Here is a 20,534-nt window from a genome sequence, read left to right on the forward strand (position 1 = left end):
GAGAAGTTAGAAAAGAATGTAGTGTGGATGTTAGTGCAGCGAATAGGCTTGGCAAACTTCCTTGTATTCCGTCCGGTCCAAACAAGCCACAACCGAGACTTCTCCTAACATTGACGCGACGGTTGACCCACTCTCCGACCCAGTTTTAATTCCTTCAAAATGGACACCCTTGTTCCTGGCCAGAAAGCACCGCACCGTACTCTTTTAGTCCTCTGATTTCCATTCAACTCCACGTAGCACTAGTTAATATTCCCAGACACTTTCTTTCGTCATTACGATTGCGCGGCACCACTGTGCCGCATTACAAGGCGCATCGTGCCTCGGACTAACTACTTATAATATTAAATACCATATACTTAGTATCCTACCTGCACCTTAACATTCATCGTTACGCCCCCATTCCAGTCTTCAACTCTCCGCTGCCCGACCAGACTAAACGTAGAGTCTTCAGTGCCGACGAATCCAAATGCATAACTTTGTACCACGATGTCAACGAGCGGTGGGTACCACTCGCCGAAACGCTCCAAGGTCCGCTCTGCGGTGTGATTGATGTAGAACCACTCCTGATTTTTTACGTTCGCCCAAAACCGGGGCGACTTCTCATCTTAAAATGCAGCAATCAAATCGCGAGTCAGGTTCATCAACGTGTAGATAGGTAGCTTTAGGTACCTGAAACGACGACGACATTCGTAACAGGAATGTCTCTTTCCATCAGCTCCATCTTGACGTCGTCGACGCGCTTTTTGTATGTTGAAAGAGGGGGGAAACAATCCACCTGTCCACTATGCGAGCAGAACATCGCGAAATCACCCCGCCGGATGTGAACAATGATGAACTAAAAATGAACAATAAGCGCGGGTCTATTTCTAGAATCACAAAAATTCTACCGGTGGAACTTCCTCTGCTTCATCCAGACCGAACACATTCGAAAGGTATTGATATCCAAGGTCTTCAATTTCTCTTGTGAACCGCACATGTCGCCCGACAGTGCGCCACACAGGTGACCAGGAATATTGCCATTCAAATGCCTTTGCCCCGGATGTTGCATAGTACATCGTATCGAAACACGATAGCTGTGATTCAGGTGTGTCCCAGTGCCCTCCTGGCGAAGGAGCCAGAGTGCGGAAACTTTCAGGATCAGCAATGGGATCGATAGGGTAAATTAGAGCGGCGAGATGCGGGAATACGACGTGCGTCTCTTCTGGATTCGAGGGGTCGAGTCGCGTGTGGCTTGGAACCCTGGTGTAGGATACATCAAGTCCGAGATGATGTACCACGTTTTCAGCGCGTATAGGATTCCCTTCGCTTTCTTTGCGCGTGGTCCAGCAGCCCAGGGGTTCGACTTCACGCGTTGAGTACGGATCTGCAGAGTAGCGCGATGGCAAAGCCTTCACGTCGCGCCACTCTAAGATGGGTGTTCGAAGCTGCTTTCTTAAATGATCTAAATCAAATAAGTCGCCAAAGGGTATTATACCAGCAGAGCTTGCTAATAAATTTCACCAATTAGTATTTCACTTCACGAAAGAGTGAGCGGCACGCACAGATATGATGGTCAGGAGCAAATGGAGGCAAAATAGGAACTCTGTCAGTGAGCAATCCAAGATAAATCATGTTAACCTAAATCCTCAAAGAAGACAGAAGCCTTTTAATTCATTAATCAAGCAGAATTGGCTCAAAGGCTACGTACATAGCCCATGAATTGATTTGCTGTACAATCATGCGTAAGACAATCTGAGAATTAGCGAATAGGGAGTAGAACCTACTAAAGCCCGCATTTGACCAGCTAGTAATGTAGCTAGTATCGTTCCGAAGGTTGTCTGCATGGTTCCTTCCATTGAGCCGCGATGGTTTTAATAGCACGAAGCCGATGCAGCACTCACCTCTAAACTTTCGCGTGGCGGGTCCATTCACTGCTTCAGATGACACTTCAGCCCCTTTAGCCGCCCCCCATCGACGTATATTGAACTCGCGCAATGCAAATCGGTTTGAAGGGTACACTTTATGGGGCTCCAGTATGAATATGCAGAGCAACACCGAGAAGAAAAAAACAACAGCGGCAAGTGTGCGTCTTCCTCTGGTTGATAACATGAACCACATTCGCAGGCGTTGTAAAAATCGTTGGATACGAGAGCCATGTCGTTGTCTCGTTTTCGAGCCTGATGGGCCTGTGGAGCCTAGCGGGAGAGAACCACCTGTGCCAGCCCTCGGTCTGAAATAACGATCGGAAATGTGGACGCGCTCATTCACCATCTTGCTAGGGATTCAAACCGTTCGTGGATTGTCTTTTGCCAGCGGTAGAGGCGCCTCCGTCGACGAGTCTAATAATCTATAGAACGTGTCTTGTTTCGGTGGCTGGGAGCTTGTGCACTACTCCCTTCACGCCACCTGCCCTCAGTCCAGGTCCAACTTGCAGTTATCCTGAATCGTCCGATCTTGCCGCACTTTCCTACCAATTGAATTTGCCAGAATTTGTGTCTTTTTTTGCGGATGTCAAGTTTTAAAGTGAGGAGCAGTGTCTGTCTTATGGCATGAAAAATGGAACGAGTGATAAGGAATTATTTTTGGGAGACATCAACGGTGTTCAACTCTGCATTTCTAACATTTGACTGGAATCCAGGGCACGGCATTTTTGATGGCTTTGTTTACGTCCATTCAATAGCTTCTACTCAACAGGTAGTTGAGGTCTAACCGAAAATCAAATACTGTTAGAAATTGAGAACCTGATGTGCTATACCGACAAACGAACGCGATTAAACCACATTACACACTGGCATATCCATCGAATCTTTGTCCACTCATTAGGAGTAAGTGATCAGACGAGCGCTAAAGATAAAGATGAAAAGAAACAATTACATTCGTGATACAAAAAATAATTTAGTCTGTTCCTCATCTACTACGTATGTGTATTAAATACATGATGATGCTGATGCTGATGATTACTGTCCGCTAATCTAATTATCCCAAGGTGTGCCGTTTGTGTGTGTGTTGCATGTATGCGTAGTGTGTATAATGAGAGTGGATGTAGGTTCGAAGGTGAGTCAATGAAGTCTCGACTGGGCCAATTGGGTTTTTATACTTTTTCAATCTTGATGGGAGTTGTTTAAATATCGGTTACTCCTTCTCAAAATGTTGAACATATGATGTCGGTCCATTGTTCCAATCTTCTACCCGCCGCGCGCTGACCAGACTGAACGTGGAGTCGTGTGTGCCTACAAAACCAACGGCCATACTTTGTGCCACAAATTCCACAATCGGAAGGTACCATTCGCCGTATTTTTTAAATGTGCGCTCTTCTTCGTGATTAATGGTTACCCATCCAAGTTCCTGAACCTCATCCCAAAATTCTGGATCCTTTTCGTCTTCCGTGAAGGGGGATTCAACACACATTGTCTTCTTCTTTAAGCAATGGGACACACACACATACCTGATGTGACGAGAACATGCTTCACGCGTTTATTGTGCTTATCGCGGAGCTCTCTTCGTATCTTTTCGACGCGCTTCTCGAATGTGGAGAGAGGTGCTAAGCAGTTCCCAGGGGTATCCCAACATTGGTTCGCGAAGTCACCCCGCCTGATATGAACAGCAATAAACTGTGACCTAAATTTAGCCATTAATGAAGAAAGAAGCGAGAAGACAATCACCTGTGGGATATTGTTCTCTGAAGTACCAAAGGCTCTTGCAAGGTAGCCTTCAACCATTTTAACCAAGTCATCGGTAAAGTGCAAATGTGTTGCGACCTTTGTCCAGGCAGGTGACCATGCAAACTTGTACTCGTAGGTCTCGCCTGTAGTGACATAGTAGAGAAAATCGAAACACGACATATGCTCGTCAGGTAGGAGACGTCTTCCCAGAGGCGATTCCATCATGATCTCGTAATGCCCGTTCGGCGGTGGACGGGGTTTCCGAGGGAAAATGAACTGCATCATCTTATGGAAAATGAGAAAATCGTCATTCCCATCGCTGGGATTGTTGCGGGCCTCGGTTGGGGCGCGAGTGTATGAGATATCCAGCTTGAGATGATCCATCACCCATTTGACTCGCAAGGGAAGTGGGTCATTTCCGTGCCGGGTTGACCAACAGCCCAGCTCTTCACGCTCTTCGGGTAGAGGGATTTCGCTTGAGCTCGTTGAAGGCAGTTTCTTCACGTCGCGCCATTCCAGCAAAGGATATCTCATAAGGTCTCTGGCGCGGCTCATATTAAAAATATTCCCGAAAGGAACGACGCCGGCGTCCAGGGCTTTGGAAGTGTCGGTCTGCGTAATTAATCGCATAAAACATAGCAGCACTCACAGATGTGGTGATCTGGTCCAAACGGTGGTATAATCGGTACTCGTCCCGATATCATTCCCAGATAAATCATGTTGGTCTATAGGTTAGATGAACATAGTATTCCGACTAGACATCAAGGCGACGTACATAGCTCATGAGTTGATTGGCTTCATAATAATGACTTGACTTCAGAAGGTAACTTAAATCCCACTAACAAAAACACGTACTGAACCCTGCATTCGACCCCGCTGTGATATATACTTCATTTTCTAGAAGATTATCTAAAACGCGTTGTGAGTTTCGGTGGGAACGCCATGAAGTCAGACTCGCCTCTGAACTTGTCAGTTGGAGGTCCTTTCAGGTATTTAGATGAGTCCCATTCCTTTAGAGGTGGCGATTCTTTCGTTTTAGCGATGTTCTCCCGCAAAGCTGGCTTTATGAGGGGATTCTGTGGAGGCGGTATACAATGTAGAGGGTTTAAGGGTGGTTTTGAAGATGGCGGGTATTGATAGATATTCCGACTTGGCGGGGCGAACAGGAGAAGGATGGAAGAATAGGCCAACGAAACCGCAGTCACCAGAAGGACGGTAAGAAAGATCAAGGACTTAATACGAGACAACATGTGTAGAAGCGTTAGAGCAGGGCCCCACGCAGCGACTAAAGATCTAGCTAGTATATGAACCAGAAAAAGCCAAGTGTCTTATTATTGACACTGATGGCTCACTTATTTTGGTAGGTAGGTAGGTACATATTAGGAAAGCAGTTTTTCGGACCTAAAAAGGATGCCTGCCGTCCCCCGGCCGCCTCACTGCTCCCTCACAGATACTAGTCTCGCAAGCCAGACCTTCTGAGGTGACCTGATTTTCTGGTCCCGATCCGATACCTCGGGTCAATGTTTGTACGACCAAACATCAACCGGAACACAACCGGATCGCGCGGACAAGGATCGGACTGCGAAAATCAAGGTCACCTCAGAAGGTCTGGGCAGAACTTGGACGATCTTGTCGAGGTGACAGTTTGTGACTGGGACTTAGCGAAATTCGCGAAATTTCGCGATCCTCACACATCCCCGCCTCCCTCAAAGTGGCCACATTGCCAAAAAAAAGTATTTTTCAAGTATGTATTTTCAGAATGTACTTGTCACAATCTATTCAGATATATAGGCTATAACATACTTTTTTTTTTGACAAAAGGACTATGTACTAGGGAGGGGGAGGAGGAGGAGGAGGTGGTGGTGGTGGTTGAGATGTGTGGTGATATGGGTTATAGTATCCTCTTTGTGGTGTTATGAGAGACTGAGGATGGTAATAGTTGGGATAGTACAAGGACCAGGTACTGTATGGATGATTGGGTGTGGATGGGTGTTGAAGCCTTGCTCCACCTGATCTCCAAGCTGACATAGAAAGTCTCATGCAAAGTCTTGCTGACCATGGTGTTTATAATGTACAGAAAGGCCGGATTCTTAAGCACGACAAAATTGTTAAGGATGTTATAGCCACAGGACTGCACAACCTTACCGCAGGAGAAAAAAACCTGCTTGCCAAATACAACCTATCTTTCAAGAAATTGCAGCTACGTCGAAAAATGAAGCCGGTGACAGATGTGGCAACATACCTTGAACAGATAGCTCATTCAGATACTCCACCGGCCGACCAAGATGTCAAAACCGAACCTGATACAATCGAAGACCCGGATCTAAATGCAATATTCAGCTCCAACTTGGAAGACATGGATGAAAGTGATTATACCACTTTACCTCGGTTGACAGAAGATGATGTTGCTTTTGATATGGATGAGATAGATGCCGATGATGAGGAAGTAGACACAGATGAGTCGATTAGCAGTGACGAGGGCGATTTCGAGTGGGATTGAGCGTTGTGGAGTAAAATGTTATCGAATGACATACCTCGGTCCCTCTGAAATCCGTGGATTTTGACTAAGTCTTTTGTGACATTGTGTGACTCGACAAGAAGTGCTTCGTTACGCCCAGCCGTTTCTGACGAAACCGAGCGGAGCTCGAAATAGCTGAGTCAGAAATGGCTGGGCACGAGCCTACACAGATACGAATAATCGACCCAGCGCTTTCGCTGAGCGAAGATCTCCATGGTCCGGGTAACGTAGAGCCTGAGGTTTTACAGGTTTTCGTGGTTTTGACGTAACTCTGTGCCTTCCTTGCCTTCTTTTAGTAGGAGGCTCCAGGGAACCAGCATAGCCGCTGTTCTACAGGGTAGCAGTATCATTGGCCCGGTACAACACTACCATGGGCAAGTGAGTAACATTTGTTATATTGTGGTTAGCTATACAGTGGGTTATTACATGTTCTCCATGTCTGTTAGGCTGTCTAATTTGTGATCTTCCAATTGTATCATCCCTCTGTAGAGGGGGTGTCTATATATCTCCACCTGCGCAAATTCCTTGAGAACATGGTATGTGTATGCGGCCGTTGCCTCCACAGTCTGGTCCCAATTGCAGAGGTGTTTCAAAGTGTCCAGTCCGCTTCCACACGCGATGTGACGTTTAAATACTGTTTTTTCATCGTGTCCAAGAAAGCCGCGCGTCTCGTTTGTAGTTGGTCCGAAACATTTGTGCATAGCATCAGGGCGTGTACTTCATCTTCCATCTCCCGCTTGCACATCCTGCAAAGCCTGTGCGAGCGCGGAATCTTGCCCTGGCGACGGTCCACATGACGAAGAGTCTGAGCGGCCGCTCCCGCCTGCAGGCGGCGGAGCATAACGCCAGCTGAAGTTCTCCGGGTTTCAAAGGGTCTTCGTCGGACAAGGTCATGGTAGCGTCAGAGTCATAGGAACTCTTGGGCGTCACCGGGCTTATTGCACTCTGAGCCACCTTCCCAGAAACTCTCTAATCAGTGTCCCGCGGGCGCACAGACAAGGTTTGGTATGGGTGGCGGCGCTGACTCGCTGACTCAGCTTACTGTCTTACCCACAAGGCGCTCCGCCCAAGTTCCGCTTCAGACAGCTGGAGGGTGGGGGATGGCGTGTCGGTCCTGGTGGGCAGCAGACATCAAAGCAGGCTGCGCGCTATGGATGGCAGGTCGTGTGTCCCAGAGAAGACGTGTAACAAAGTAAGAACCACCCGTAGTGTAGGAGTGAGTCCATGTGTGAGCGTATCAGGTCTGATGAGCCTGACTGGTCATCATGAAGCCAGCTCCCCCGTGCGGGACCACCTCAGGTAGGGCCACACGGATACCAAATCCCCATAACTCGTCAGTCTGTAGGCAGCTTCGTATGCTCGATGCGTCGACCCGAAGGCAGCTGGTGAATGTTTGGTGTGGTTACATTATTGGGAGCAGTCGGAAGGCTGATAGGCGACGGATGAGATTATGCTCGAAGCGCCGACCGGAAGGCAGCTCACAAATGCTCGAAATGCCGTCCCGAAGGCAGCTCACGTATGCTCGAAGCGCCGACCCGAAGGCAGCTGGAATGGAGGGGGCGCGAATGTGCCTTCTTCACCACGTCGATAAGCTTTATCCAACTCCCTCTTCCCTTGCAACAACCACGATGCGCCGACACGAAGGCAGCTGGTGAATGTTGGGAGATCTGGAGTATGCTCGAAGCGCCGACCCGAAGGCAGCTCACAAATACTCGAAACGCCGACCCGAAGGCAGCTCACAAGTGCTCGAGGCGCCGACCCGAAGGCAGCTAGGTGGTACAGGAGATGCTGAGAAATAACCATCATGTTTGTATCTGCCGGCCGTTAGATTGCCGACACAACATCTCGGTAGTCCATCAGGGTCTGGAAAACATATATCATCCGTGATTGTCTTGAAAAAAGGCAATTTAACTCATTCCAGATGCAGAAATTATGAACACATCCTCAGTTCTCTGAAAAATCTATGCAAACTGTTTAAGAAACGACAATGCGAGTTTACCTTGGTTTTTAGCTTCACGTCAAGGCAAGCATCCATTGACAGCGTCGGCGTTTCGCCGTCGCGTTTCAACAGCCATACTACATATTCATATGCCACATTCCATAACATGTGCAATGAACGCTAACCCTTGTCCAGCTACCGTATGGATAAATCCACACAGCCGTTCTACGAAAATTACATGATATATGCATTGCAGTTCGTTAGGGTTAGTGTACAGGATATCAAAGATTAGTAGTAAATGTTCTCCGAGTGCGACAGACTTTGTCTCCTGGTGTTAATTTGGATTCGCGCCAGCTTCTTGGAACATCTTCTTGAGAAGTTTTTGGTCATGAAGTTCCTGGAGCCGATCCGAACCTCCAATAGATTTCCCTTGTAGAAGAATATTGGGGAAAGTAGATTGACCCGTTAGGCGAGTCAATAGGGTCTTGATCACATTGCCATCATCTGATAAAAATGGGTCTTTTAACGCGTCGATATCCACGCATCAACGAAAAAACATACCTCTCATATCCACCTCAACGATATGCGGGGGAGGTTCAAGGTTATAGGTGGCAATTAGGTCTTTTGCACGTTGAGAAAACCTGCACATCATCAGACGTTAAATCCTGGCAATAAAACCTAATTACAAAGCTGACCGGCAATATGTCTATCGAGTATACGGTGAATAATGAGAGCAAAGAAGGCAAAGAGGAAAACTTCACACCTTGCTGAATACGATAACGGGATATTTGGTATCAATATAGTCACGCTCCACACTCCAGTCCAAAGCCGTTTGACCACCGTAGAAAGATAGATCAATGGGAAGAGTTGGGTCCAGCTGAACAGCATTACTCAGGACGTGTTCTTGCTCGTGGTCTCCAGTAACGAGATGCAGGAGGCCATAAATTTCTCCAACTTTCCCCTTCTTCGACTTGGTAAGACGTGCAACGTTTGCACGCGACAGTGTGGTTCCAAATGAAAGAGGAATCTCCCAAGGCACGAAGAAAAAGAGGAGTACACCCACTAGCAGGATCGCTCCTAGGGTGAAGCGACGTCTTCGAATTGTATTGACGCCCTTGCTGTGCTTCAAGGCATACTGGCCTGACATATCAAATTTTCGCAAGGAAGGAGGGCAATGGTTGTGTGGGTGTCTAGCAAAGTTGAGGGTATGTTGTTAAAAGCCAAGTGGTGGGAGGTACATAACCCGGTGGTGACGAGCTGACTGTCCCTTGGGGCCGTTCATTATAAACCTGTGCAAATCAATGATCAAATGTCTAAATTTACAACAACCTTCGAACGGAAGTTACGGAACCTCATTTGGTATCTTTTAATCAACCATGTCGGGTCCACTTTTACAAAGAAGAAATGTCGAGTATGTCCTCTTTGACATGGATGGTACGTGCTAAGCACTGTCGAAGGCTCATGAACAACTGAGTTTATTTTCTACAGGCCTGATGATTGATTCTGAAAAGATCTACACTATCGCTACTAGTTAGTATCAAATCATGCTATCAGATCTCTGAGGTACAAGGTCTGTAACAGATGAAGTGCTCGGAAAATTTGGGAAGGAGATGACCTGGGACATGAAAGCAGGATGTATGGGCAAACGTCAGTATGCGCTACGTTCCAATCTTTTCTGCGTCGATTGCCGACTCAACTTTAATCGATCGATGCAGCTGAGAGAGAGGCCGCTATACATACTCTGTCGTTCTTCCCTGGCATACCTATTACTGTCGATGAATTTCTAGTGGAGAGAAACCGCGTTCAGGACACACTATATCACACAGTGTCGCTACTTCCCGGCATAAGCAAGCTTGTGCACCATCTAAAAAAACACAATATTCCAATGGCCGTAGCCACCAGTTCTCGCCGCAGGAATTTCGAGATGAAAACTGCACTCCATCAAGAGTTCTTCTCGCTTTTTGATGGCAAAATTGTCTGCGGCGACGATAGGCAATACAATATGAAAGGCAAACCCGCTCCGGATATCTTTCTGGTTGCTGCTACGGTCTTGGGGAAAAATGTTGGCAAACTAGACGAAGTTCCCGAGGCCATCCACCTCGTTGAAAGAGCGAAAGGACTTGTATTCGAGGATGCTTTGCCGGGGATACAAGCCGGTAAAAGTGCAGGCATGTCAGGTACGCTCTCAAAGTATTTATGTTCTTTTCTTTCTTTCCTGATTCGCAAGCCATACCTGTTTCTAGTCGTATGGGTCCCCGACCCAAACCTTCTGAAGTTAACGCACCAAACTGAAGAAGTTCCCGACCAAGTACTTGCCTCTTTAGAAGATTTTAAACCCGAGGAATGGGGCCTACCACCATACGACTCATAATGTACATTATATCCAAGATGTCACCAAATATTCCCCGTACGGAATTGAATAAATAGGATATAATTTAGGATATAAAAATACAGATTTCTTATAATTGTGGACGATATTGCAAATAGATGTAGTTTGCCGATAGTTGGTATAGTAAAGTGTAGTGATGTGAAATGTGCTACCGGACGACCATGCTCAAACTGTTCCTGAACATACTCCTGCATTGCTTGGGGGTAAGGCCCCCACCGTTTGCAGTAGCCGGCGACCAGTTAGGAATCAATGGTGCAATGGAATTTGTCATCCTTTTCGTATTCGATGCTGGGCTCACGGCGGGGCGCATGAAAGCAGCAGTAGGTGGAGCAGGGTTGACCTCTTCAGACGACGACTGAGAACCCTGACGTTTGATTAAAGACGACTTGTCACGAACACGAAGAGGAGAAGGAGAAGCAGGAGAGTTGCTGGTTGCTACACCTGTTCTAGGAGATAATGAAGATTTGGGTGCAAGTGATTTCACTGGAGGAGAGTGTTGGTTTGAACGGGTGTCCTTAGTCGGCGTGAAATTGGCGTTGTACTCGGCAGAAGCATCTGCAGCAAGCCGAGATAAAGGAGAGCGAGTGGTTGGGGAATAGGAATTGACAGTGTGCGATCTGGGCTTAGTTGATTTAGCTCTCAAGGCTTCTGGACTGGGAGTAGATAAAGTTGGAGGTAGAGGGGAAACCGTGTTGATAGTATGTGAGCGGGGCTTAGTAAGTGAACCTGGAGATGGTGGGCTAGAAGGAGGGGCAAGGTGGGTAATATCACATCTGACCGATGGTGTAGTAGAGTTAGGTTTGGGTTTAGAAAGAGGTGAATTCGAAAGGCGACGTATGAAACTTTGTCCCATGGAAGATTTAGAAGAGTTCTTCTCGGCGACAGCAGGTGTGCGTTGGTAAATTGTACCACTGGATATTGAAGAGGCTTGTTTATACCCCGATAAAGGCACACCCTTTTTGGGCGGGGTATGTGGGATTGCAGTCGTATCAGGGTTGATAGAACCCTGGGTCCGTGTATCCAAGCTGCCAACTAATGGCTTACTCGTGGGCTTTTTGGTACCATAAGCAAGAGGTTTGTCACCTTCCACCGTTGAAGAGACCCCAAGTGAAGGTAATTGTGTACGTGTGATTGCCAGTGGTAAAGACGACAGTGCTGCAGTTATATTTGCAGGTTTGACTGAGCTGCTACCAGAGCGGAGATGTTGAGCAAGACCTCGTAAAGGAAGTCTGGAAGCCTTTTTTGTTGGGATACTGACTGAGCCCGACGAAGAGGTTGTATATGATGAACCTGACGTAGAAGGGGACAACCTTTCGCCGTCGTTTATGTCCAATGACCGTGAAGGTGATTTTGAAAATGGTGTAGCTGGTCTCGAGGTCCTAGGAGTAATTAAATCAGGTAGATGTGGTGCAGACGTCGAACCAAGTTCGACGTCGTGGGTCTGGCCTTTCTTGTGGGAGGGCTCGTCATGTCCATCTTTAATGTCTGTCCGCTGGTTCAGTTTTTGATGATTTTCTTCTGATAGAGCTCGTTTAATGTGCGGCAGAACGGTCAAATCAATCGGGCGGTCGTCGATTTCAACTTGAATTCTTCGAATGTCCTCACAATCGGAATCAGAATCTTCATCGACTAAATTCGTCTCCAACGAGGCGAGATCACCATCACTGAACTGTTCAACAAGACGCGAGCCTATTTTGGCAGTTGGTGAAACAGCAATTTCTAGTGGTTTCCGCTCTTGGTCGGCAAGTTTCGCTTCTGGAAACGGGCCAGGTGATAAGAATTGCGATTCGTTTCCAGAAGTTAGTTTAATAGCATCTAAAACAATGGAGAGACACGTTTATAGGTCAGTCTAATCTATATATCATCAAGAGGGTCATAGTAAGAATTACCTTTGGACTTTGACTCCATGTTGATCTTGACGTCTCCCTCCTTTACTTTCGTATTACTTTGGTCGCTGAAAACATCCGTCGAGACAGAGGAAGGGAAGCGAGGCATGTCTTGAACTTTGTCTTGAATTTCGTGAGTATTAGTAACTTTATCTATATTCTAAAGAAAGTGATGGAACAAAAGGAATCAATATCGCGCGACGGCGACGAAATAAAAATGTCACGTACCGAAGACCCATTGATGTCTACCCTTTCTATCATGATGACACCGCGACGTTTCCGGATGTCCTTGTTGATTGGTTTAGGTAAAGCCTGATTACCCACAGATTCCAACTTGACAGAGGACCTTGTCTTTTTGTCCGCCTCTTTCGCCTTTTGTTCTTTGGTAGCTGAAGCAGGCACATTGAGGTTGAAAGTCTGGAGAGCGGGGCGCTGGAGAACATTAGTTCGAGACGTAGACAACCTTGACCTAATGGGAGAAGTTGGGCGGCCCACGGTTTTGAGGGGTTTGACGAAAAGTTCTGAGTTTTTACGGGAAGTCTGAAGGAACTCTGCGACTCGTGAACTTTTCAAAAACGTATTGGGAGATGGGGATTTCAAAGGACTAATTAGTCGAGGACGAGTCCTATCCATAACAGGTGTAGCAGGCTTGCTCTTGGCGGATGTAGGTCGGGAAATTTTGGACGGTGTACGACTGTGGGGAGCTGTAATGCTACGAATCGGCGTCGTAGATCGCTCTGAATTGAATGATGGCGAAGAGGATTGAGTTTCTCTGTCGGCTTCAATGATATCCGGCGCTACAGCACCTTCACTCTCTGTGATGCTCGAGGGTGGATCACTGTTGTTAGAATGAGAGAGTGTATGCCGAAGAATTTCTTCTGGCTGTAGAACGCTTTCGTCCTGAACACTTTCGTCCTGAAGAACACTTTCGTCCTGAAGAACACTTTCGTCCTGAAGAACATTTTCGTCCTGAAGAACACTTTCGTCCTGAAGAGCACTTTCAGAAGTCACCTTACTTTGGGGTAGAAAAACTGCCTTTGATTGGGTTGTGCTCTCAACATGCGCATTTTCATTTTCTGCCAGTTTGGTGCTTTGTTCCACGACAGTGAAAGATTCCCTGATGTCTTCAATGATGGCCTGAGTAGTTTGGATACCCAAAAGCACGGGGTTTATTGACTCTGAAGGTGTCCTTTCTGCGAAGGCGAATGACTGATTTTCGGTATGTTCGTCAACGGAACCATTCCGTTGCAAAGCAGGGGTTGAAACCTTGATGGTTTGTGTTGATTCGGATTGAAAACTTGCAAACGAGCCAACAGGAGGTTCTGCCGACTTGATGAAAATGAGTAGGAGCGGATACATTTGAAGAAATAAAAACTGACCTCATATATCGAATCGGGTGTCGATCCGATTGTCAAAGCCTCAGCATTCACCTTGGTAGGCGGAAGATTTTCATCGGTTTTAGCAGTATAAGAGACAGGCGGCTCGGCAGGAAGTGGTTCATTGACTTCGGGATAACGCTGTCCTTTGACCATGTCGTCGCAGATATCAGAGATTTGTGAGGAAGAGGGTGTAATAATACCGGTGTTGGCAGTTGATGCCAAAGCAGCGAGTTTCCAGAATTTTGCAGCCTTTCGGCGTTCCTGCAATTCTTTCCTGGCTTTGAGGGCAATTTCAATAGCAGAGAGATAGTGTTCGGGAGCACGAGGGCCGACGACAGCGGGGATAATGCGAGACCATGGAGATCCTTTGCGGCTTGATGCTAATTTGACTGCCTCAACAAGCACGTCCTCAGCATCTCCTCCCGCTAATACTGCCTGGGCAGCACCAGATAGCACAGAACCACAAGCCTTAATGTCGACCATGGCTCGGATGAAGTGCTCCGCCTGCGTATGCTCTTCTTTCAGGGAGGATATCTCAGCCTTCAATAATTTGATTTGACATTTATCGAGCTCTGCTCGACGATGGTTCTCTCTGAGAACATCAACTTCAGTCTTGAGTAACTTTATTTCGTGCTCGTCGAGTTCCGCCTGGGAACGCTCCTCTTCGAGAACAGCTTTCAGAGCCCTCAACTCCTCGCACTTCAACAAATCCGCACGAGAATGTGTCGACCGCACTGCCTCAAGCTCTGCCTGGAGGATACCGTTCTCTGCCTTGAGAAAATTGTTTTCGTCTTTTTCTTGCTCGGCCAGCGCAATTTTCCTTTTAAGTAAGGCGATTTCCATTTGAAGGTTCTTCACCAACTCATCGTCCTTCTTAGCAAGTTCCTCGTATTGATGACGCTGTGAGACTTCGGTGTAATAGTTGACTCGCATATTAGAGAGCTCTGACTCGAGAGCGCCTACGTCCGAGTGGTACATTACGTTGTCATGCCTAAGATCTTCAACTTCAGCTTCCAGAGCATGAATTCGACGTCTATATTGGAGGAATTGGGCTTTAATCACGTTGACAGCTAGAGTAAATGCAGAAGCATTGTTGGGTTGAGTGCGGATATGACCATGAAGACTGCCGCTGAGAATGTTGGGACCCCAGGAGGAAAGGATGGCCGCCAAAACATTACTCACAGCGACCGTATTGTTATTGTGAGGTGAGGTGGCTGAGCAGAGTTGGCGAAGCTTGGCAGGCCTCCCGTGGTCAAAGGTGCCTCCAAGTTGTTGAAGGATGACCTCATGAAAAGATGAGCCTGACGAGAAAGACATAGTAACCGCTGAACAGATATGAAAGGTAAGTTCAGTGATATAAATTATAATGCGAAGAAAACATACAGATATCTCGAATTTATAGGGCACACCATAGAGGCTGACATTGTCGATCGCCAGGCGGCTTCCACAAATTTCGATCTGGCCTGATTCGATTGAAATCTCTAAACATATTTTGGATTTCTACTGTGCGCGATGCTACAGAATCCATGCATGGTGCATTCAGAAGAAACTTGAAGAGTGGAGACACAGGTATGTTGACAGTGATAAAAGTACCAGTCAATGAGCATGATGCAACCCAAATGCAATCCAAGGTGGTCGTGGTTAAGAACTAAAAGGGGCCAAGCCATATAGTAACTCTATTTTGGAAGTATAGCGTCATGCCGCTTTGGGAACGCCGGCGCGGGGGAAGCGCTGCACAGCTTAAGATTGGGCTCATCAGGAACCAGCACCCCCTTAGGTAAGCAAAAGTTGGCTTACCTCCGAACGTTTTCACCACTCGCACAACCACATTATCCTGCATTTTTAAACCACAGATATGTAGAAGGTGTATTTCTGAATAGATCTGCGGTTTTTTTTTGAAAAAAAAATTTTTTTTGAGAAAGATATAAGGCTTACAAAATTTTCCCCCCCTTTTTTATTGTAAAGCATTGGAAATGATGTTTTAACGAGTTTGGGCAATTTCTGAAAATTCGACGAAGTCACTTTTGGCCGCTTATATAATAGATCACGTGACCTCCCGGAAGATCATGATAACGCCTCGATGCATGTTTCTCAGCCTCGTTGGCAGTGATTTGAGCGATATAAAATAAAGTAGACCACTTGGAACCACTCGACTATCATCATACATCATATCTATGGCCCGAAAATCCAAAGCCTCACTTTCTAGAGCCAAAAACCTGGGCAAATATGCACAAAAGAAACATCATTCAGTTTCTATTGAAGATATTCCGGAGGAGGACATCCAATCCTCAACCCCTAGTCCCCAATCTGGCCCAAATGTGAAGAGCCTTGCAGAGTATATCAGTGATGAAGGGATTATAACATATAATGAAGATGGCTCCTTCACCTTGCAAGGATTTCTTGATTACTTTGAAGAACCATCTTCTTCTACTCTTTCAGATGAAGATTCTGATTCTGAATCAGATGGCGAAATGGAACAGCAGCCAGAGAACTCAGAGATCAATACTCCTTCAGATTTACAAACATTCTCAAACATTTTACTGGAGGCCCAACGGATTGCAGTGGAGCTTGAGAATGAAAGGACTAATAGGCCAAAAATGTACCTTAAAAACTCTGCTAGGACCAAGCGTCGACAGAAGAGAGCAAGAAAGGATCTTAGGGATAAAGGAATACACCCCATTTCCGAGTGGTTTTCAAAGACACCAAAAAATCCTTCCACAGCAACCTCTTCAGCCACTACTGTCAATACAAATAACGTGGATATTATTACCATATCTGATTCCGACAGCTCTTCTGATACACAAAGTGATGGAGATATTAATTCCCAGCTGGATCATGCACAACCTATTGCAAATAATGACCCACCCCAATCTAACTTGCCTGCCAACTCTACAATTTCGGATGCACAAGAAACTGTCAATAATTTCTTGCAACATTTACAAGCAGGTGGAAAGGTTGAGGATTTTAGCTTGCCTACGGAATCTGATGCCATACTTGATCAACTCAGCTACAAAGACTTTCCAAAACTTCGTCGGGTCTGTGCAGCCTTGACTGTACGAAGCAAGGAAAAGACACTTGACATTATTCTTCGAGCAAGACTTACTGCAATGGTTGGCGTGTTGAACTTATATCTTGATCCACAACTTTCCTATGGTTGGCGTGAATCTTCTTTGATAGTTGCTAAATCCCAAGGCTGTGGGGTTAATCATGCTCGGAATATACGCAGCTGGATCCACACGTTTTTGAAATCTGGAAAGCTTCCACTCCGCCGTGTTACACGTATTCAGCCTTCTCTTCTTGATGATGAAGATTTTTCAGAGGCAATACAGCTCCATCTTTCTAGCATTGCAAAAACTGGCTATATTTGTGCTCAAGATATCGTGGACTTTATCCAAACACCTGAAATGCAAGAAAAACTAGAGGAACTTGGAGTTGAAAAAAAATCAATTCATCTTTCTACTGCCAAACGATGGCTACACAAAATGGGTTGGCGATATGGAAAAATACGAAATGGTATGTATATAGATGGTCATGAGCGGGAAGATGTTGTGCAGTACCGGATTGAATTTATCAAGCGCTGGAAGGACTATGAAAAACGGATGTATTCCTATGATAATGATGGAAATTGTAACTCTCAGCTTTCAGGCTTTTCTGTTCCTGCTGGCCAGCGCTTTCGCCTTATCCTTATTACCCATGATGAATCAACATTCTATGAAACAGATCGCCGTAAAAATGTATGGTCACACAAATCTACCAACCCGGTTCCAATAAAAAAAGGAGAAGGTACATCAATCATGCCATCAGAATTTCTTACTGTGGAATGGGGCCGATTGCAAAGTCAAGATGGTTCAGAGTATGTTATTTAAATTTTATCCATATGTGTTTGAATTAATAAATATCAATTTTAGATCAGCACGAATTTTATTCAAAGCAGGAAAAAATCGTGATGGATATTTCACCTCGGATGATTTGATTAATCAGGTGGATCATGCAATTGACATTTTTGAAGGACGGACCAATGGATTTGCTACTGGCCTTTTTTTGTTTGACAATGCCCCAAGTCATCAAAAACGTGCTGATGATGCATTATCTGCAAGAAGAATGCCTAAAAATCCATCACAATATTGGACTCATCGTAAAGGAGGTGCCAAAATGCGAACTACTACCCTTCCAAATGGCCAAATACAGTCCTTCTATTTTGATGATAACCATCCCACCATGCCCGGATGGTTTAAAGGAATGGAATTAATTATCCGGGAAAGAGGTCTTTGGAAAGAATCTGGACTTCTTGCCCAATGTGAAGGATTTAAATGCGAACCAGGCAAGACTGATTGCTGCTGTCGACGTATTCTATTCATGCAACCTGACTTTGTGGCTCAAAAATCACGCCTTGAGGAATTGATCACTTCCCGCGGTCACATCTGTGATTTTTATCCGAAATATCATTGTGAACTCAATTTCATTGAACAATACTGGGGAGCAGCAAAGCTTCGCTATCGTAATACACCCAAAACAAGCAACATTGATGAAATGGAAGCCAATGTAATTCAATGCCTTGATGATATTCCTTTACTTCAGATTAGAAGGTATTCTTTTATACTTTTCACAAATAAAAGTTTAACTTTTCACTAATTATGTTCAATAGATATGCAAACCGATCAGCAAGGTTTATTTCAGGCTATGAGCATGGTCTAACTGGTCCACAAGTTCACTGGATAAACAAGAGATATCATAGTCACCGTACACTTCCTCCAGATATGATTGCCAAAGTACGTGCAGAGTATATGTCTGCATAAGAGTCTGTTTCTATCATTTGAAAACCATAGATACACTTATCTAGTGCACAAATGTTATTCTACATGATACTTTCTACCATTTATTCTTGTGTTTGTACTAAATTTCCGTCGACATAACTTTTGATTTTTTCTGAAGTCGATTTTGGCCGCTCTTGGCGCCAAGCCTTTTGATTACGTAAACGTGCTGGTTCCTGATGAGCCCAATCTTAATTGTGTCCAATTCTGACCTTCTGACCTTTCCGAGCTTTCTCATCCACTGTTTCTCCATCATGAGCAACTATCCAGTTCCCCCCCCTGCCTATGGTCCGACAGGCTCGAATAAGACCACAAATTATCATACCATACAAGAAGAATCTCGTGAACCTCTTCTAGCCGGCTCCAGTCGCAATGGCGGCACTGGTGGATACTATGACCAACCAGGCGAGGGAGACCTCCCTGATGACTTCAAGGTAAACAATAGTCCTTTACATTCGAGGAATCTGGACTGAATAACAGGTTCCAGTATGGTGTTTCGGTCTCTGAGAGCTCTCCTGAGATTCGTAATGCCTTTATTCGCAAAGTCTATATGATCCTTCGTGAGCAGGTGCCTAGTAATAGTCGAGTGATATCCATGACTGACCCCACCTCGTATTGTTAGTCTGCCAGATTGTATGTACTCAATTCAGTTGGCACACACGAGATGCTAAATTTCTGATAGGGTGCAACGACAGTCCTTGGTGGACTCATCTCCCAATCGCCCGAGGCCATCTTTTGGGTTCAAACACAGTATGATTCCCGCCGTTTTGTTTCCTTGGCTAAATATCTGATTCATACATACATAGTACATGGATTTTCTATATAACATTGATTGGCACCCTCGTCAACTTGGGGCTTCTTTATTGGAAACGACACACCCACCCATGGAATCTTGTCTTATTGTCCACGTTTACCCTTTTGGAAGCCTCTACTCTTGGTGTCGCAATTTCATTTTATCAAACCACACTCGTTCTCCAGGCTTTGTAAGTATAATTTTGTTCAAAGTGTCTAGCAGATTTGATTTCATGAACAATCATTTCAGGCTTATCACCACCGGCGTCTTCTTGGGATTGTCGTTATTTACTCTGCAGTCCAAGGTCCGTTCTATTAACCAAGACAGTGTAAATTCGTGCTCAAATCGTCGTAGTATGAATTTGACGGAATGGGGCCATTCCTATTCGGTGGTTTGATGGCTCTCTGTACGTTGCATCAATACTCATCCGCGGTGATTAAAGCCTTGACATCTTACATCTTTAGGTATGACTGGTCTCGTTGGCATCTTCATCCCATTCAGTCGCACGATGGACCTTGTTATGGCAATTGGGGGCTGCCTCATCTTCAGTGGTTACATAGTCTATGACACGTATATCATCAACAAGCGTTTGTCGCCGGATGAGTATATCATGGGTTCAATCAGCCTCTATCTTGAGTAAGTGGCGACCTATCAGTTCATACATACCCATAACAACCTGCTAATCAAACACTCCTCTATACAGTTTTATAAATTTATGTATGTTTTCCTCTTTCTGTCTGGTTCCGCCCTCCGTTTATCGTCACTCTTTTAGTCCTTAACATCTTGCGTCTCCTTAACGATCTCCAAGATCGTTGAAGAATTTAGCCACAGGCATCCTCTAGTGTTTGGACAGTTTTCTCTTTTTGCGTCTATCTAACAGAACACAGACGTCGTTTAACTTGTTATCTTTATACTATGTGTTGTTAAATGATGAACAATGGTGAATATTTGTGGAAAATAACATCAACAGTGCTACAATATAACCAACATTTGTCTTCGAAACCAGCAGAAAAGATAATTTTCCTACCTCGCTTACCTCGCTTCATTGAGATAATGATCACAACCCTGCCTGAAAACGAGATTAGGCTGACACAGCCAGAATGGCATGACAGATTTTACTGTTCATTCAGAAATATTAGAAGCGTACATTGTTGACGTACAGCCTAACAGAACAATGA

General features: G+C 45.5%; 7 protein-coding genes across 7 annotated transcripts; 3 read left to right on the plus strand and 4 right to left on the minus strand.

Annotated features, from left to right (window-relative positions):
• Positions 1–356: 356 nt before the first annotated feature.
• On the minus strand, positions 357–2,250 carry JR316_0002443 (uncharacterized protein; the record flags this gene model as incomplete). Its single annotated transcript, XM_047888235.1, has 6 exons — positions 357–604; positions 670–835; positions 888–1,486; positions 1,542–1,617; positions 1,688–1,707; positions 1,764–2,250. 6 exons carry the CDS (start codon positions 2,248–2,250, stop codon positions 357–359), a joined length of 1,596 nt encoding a protein of 531 aa, XP_047753158.1.
• Positions 2,251–3,111: 861 nt separating this feature from the next.
• JR316_0002444 (uncharacterized protein) lies at positions 3,112–4,891 on the minus strand (the record flags this gene model as incomplete). The annotated part of the gene is made up of 6 exons (XM_047888236.1): positions 3,112–3,359; positions 3,425–3,590; positions 3,642–4,237; positions 4,291–4,366; positions 4,417–4,450; positions 4,608–4,891. The coding sequence occupies 6 exons, from the start codon at positions 4,889–4,891 to the stop codon at positions 3,112–3,114; spliced, it is 1,404 nt and encodes a 467-aa protein (XP_047753159.1).
• A 788-nt stretch (positions 4,892–5,679) lies between these two features.
• JR316_0002445 (uncharacterized protein) lies at positions 5,680–6,141 on the plus strand (the record flags this gene model as incomplete). The annotated part of the gene is made up of 1 exon (XM_047888237.1): positions 5,680–6,141. One exon carries the CDS (start codon positions 5,680–5,682, stop codon positions 6,139–6,141), a length of 462 nt encoding a protein of 153 aa, XP_047753160.1.
• A 2,291-nt stretch (positions 6,142–8,432) lies between these two features.
• JR316_0002446 (Glutaredoxin-C1) lies at positions 8,433–9,245 on the minus strand (the record flags this gene model as incomplete). The annotated part of the gene is made up of 4 exons (XM_047888238.1): positions 8,433–8,602; positions 8,660–8,739; positions 8,794–8,804; positions 8,862–9,245. 4 exons carry the CDS (start codon positions 9,243–9,245, stop codon positions 8,433–8,435), a joined length of 645 nt encoding a protein of 214 aa, XP_047753161.1.
• Positions 9,246–9,474: 229 nt separating this feature from the next.
• Positions 9,475–10,469, plus strand: JR316_0002447 ((DL)-glycerol-3-phosphatase 2; the record flags this gene model as incomplete). The annotated part of the gene is made up of 5 exons (XM_047888239.1): positions 9,475–9,532; positions 9,587–9,628; positions 9,680–9,745; positions 9,814–10,275; positions 10,342–10,469. 5 exons carry the CDS (start codon positions 9,475–9,477, stop codon positions 10,467–10,469), a joined length of 756 nt encoding a protein of 251 aa, XP_047753162.1.
• A 166-nt stretch (positions 10,470–10,635) lies between these two features.
• On the minus strand, positions 10,636–15,069 carry JR316_0002448 (uncharacterized protein; the record flags this gene model as incomplete). The annotated part of the gene is made up of 4 exons (XM_047888240.1): positions 10,636–12,302; positions 12,377–12,533; positions 12,602–13,702; positions 13,753–15,069. 4 exons carry the CDS (start codon positions 15,067–15,069, stop codon positions 10,636–10,638), a joined length of 4,242 nt encoding a protein of 1,413 aa, XP_047753163.1.
• Positions 15,070–18,817: 3,748 nt separating this feature from the next.
• Positions 18,818–19,996, plus strand: JR316_0002449 (Bax inhibitor 1; the record flags this gene model as incomplete). Its single annotated transcript, XM_047888241.1, has 7 exons — positions 18,818–18,997; positions 19,051–19,131; positions 19,246–19,313; positions 19,370–19,546; positions 19,606–19,660; positions 19,711–19,762; positions 19,821–19,996. 7 exons carry the CDS (start codon positions 18,818–18,820, stop codon positions 19,994–19,996), a joined length of 789 nt encoding a protein of 262 aa, XP_047753164.1.
• Between the last annotated feature and the right edge of the window lie 538 nt (positions 19,997–20,534).

The sequence above is a fragment of the Psilocybe cubensis genome, chromosome 2 (assembly GCF_017499595.1).
Source record: "Psilocybe cubensis strain MGC-MH-2018 chromosome 2, whole genome shotgun sequence".
NCBI lineage: Eukaryota > Fungi > Basidiomycota > Agaricomycetes > Agaricales > Agrocybaceae > Psilocybe > Psilocybe cubensis.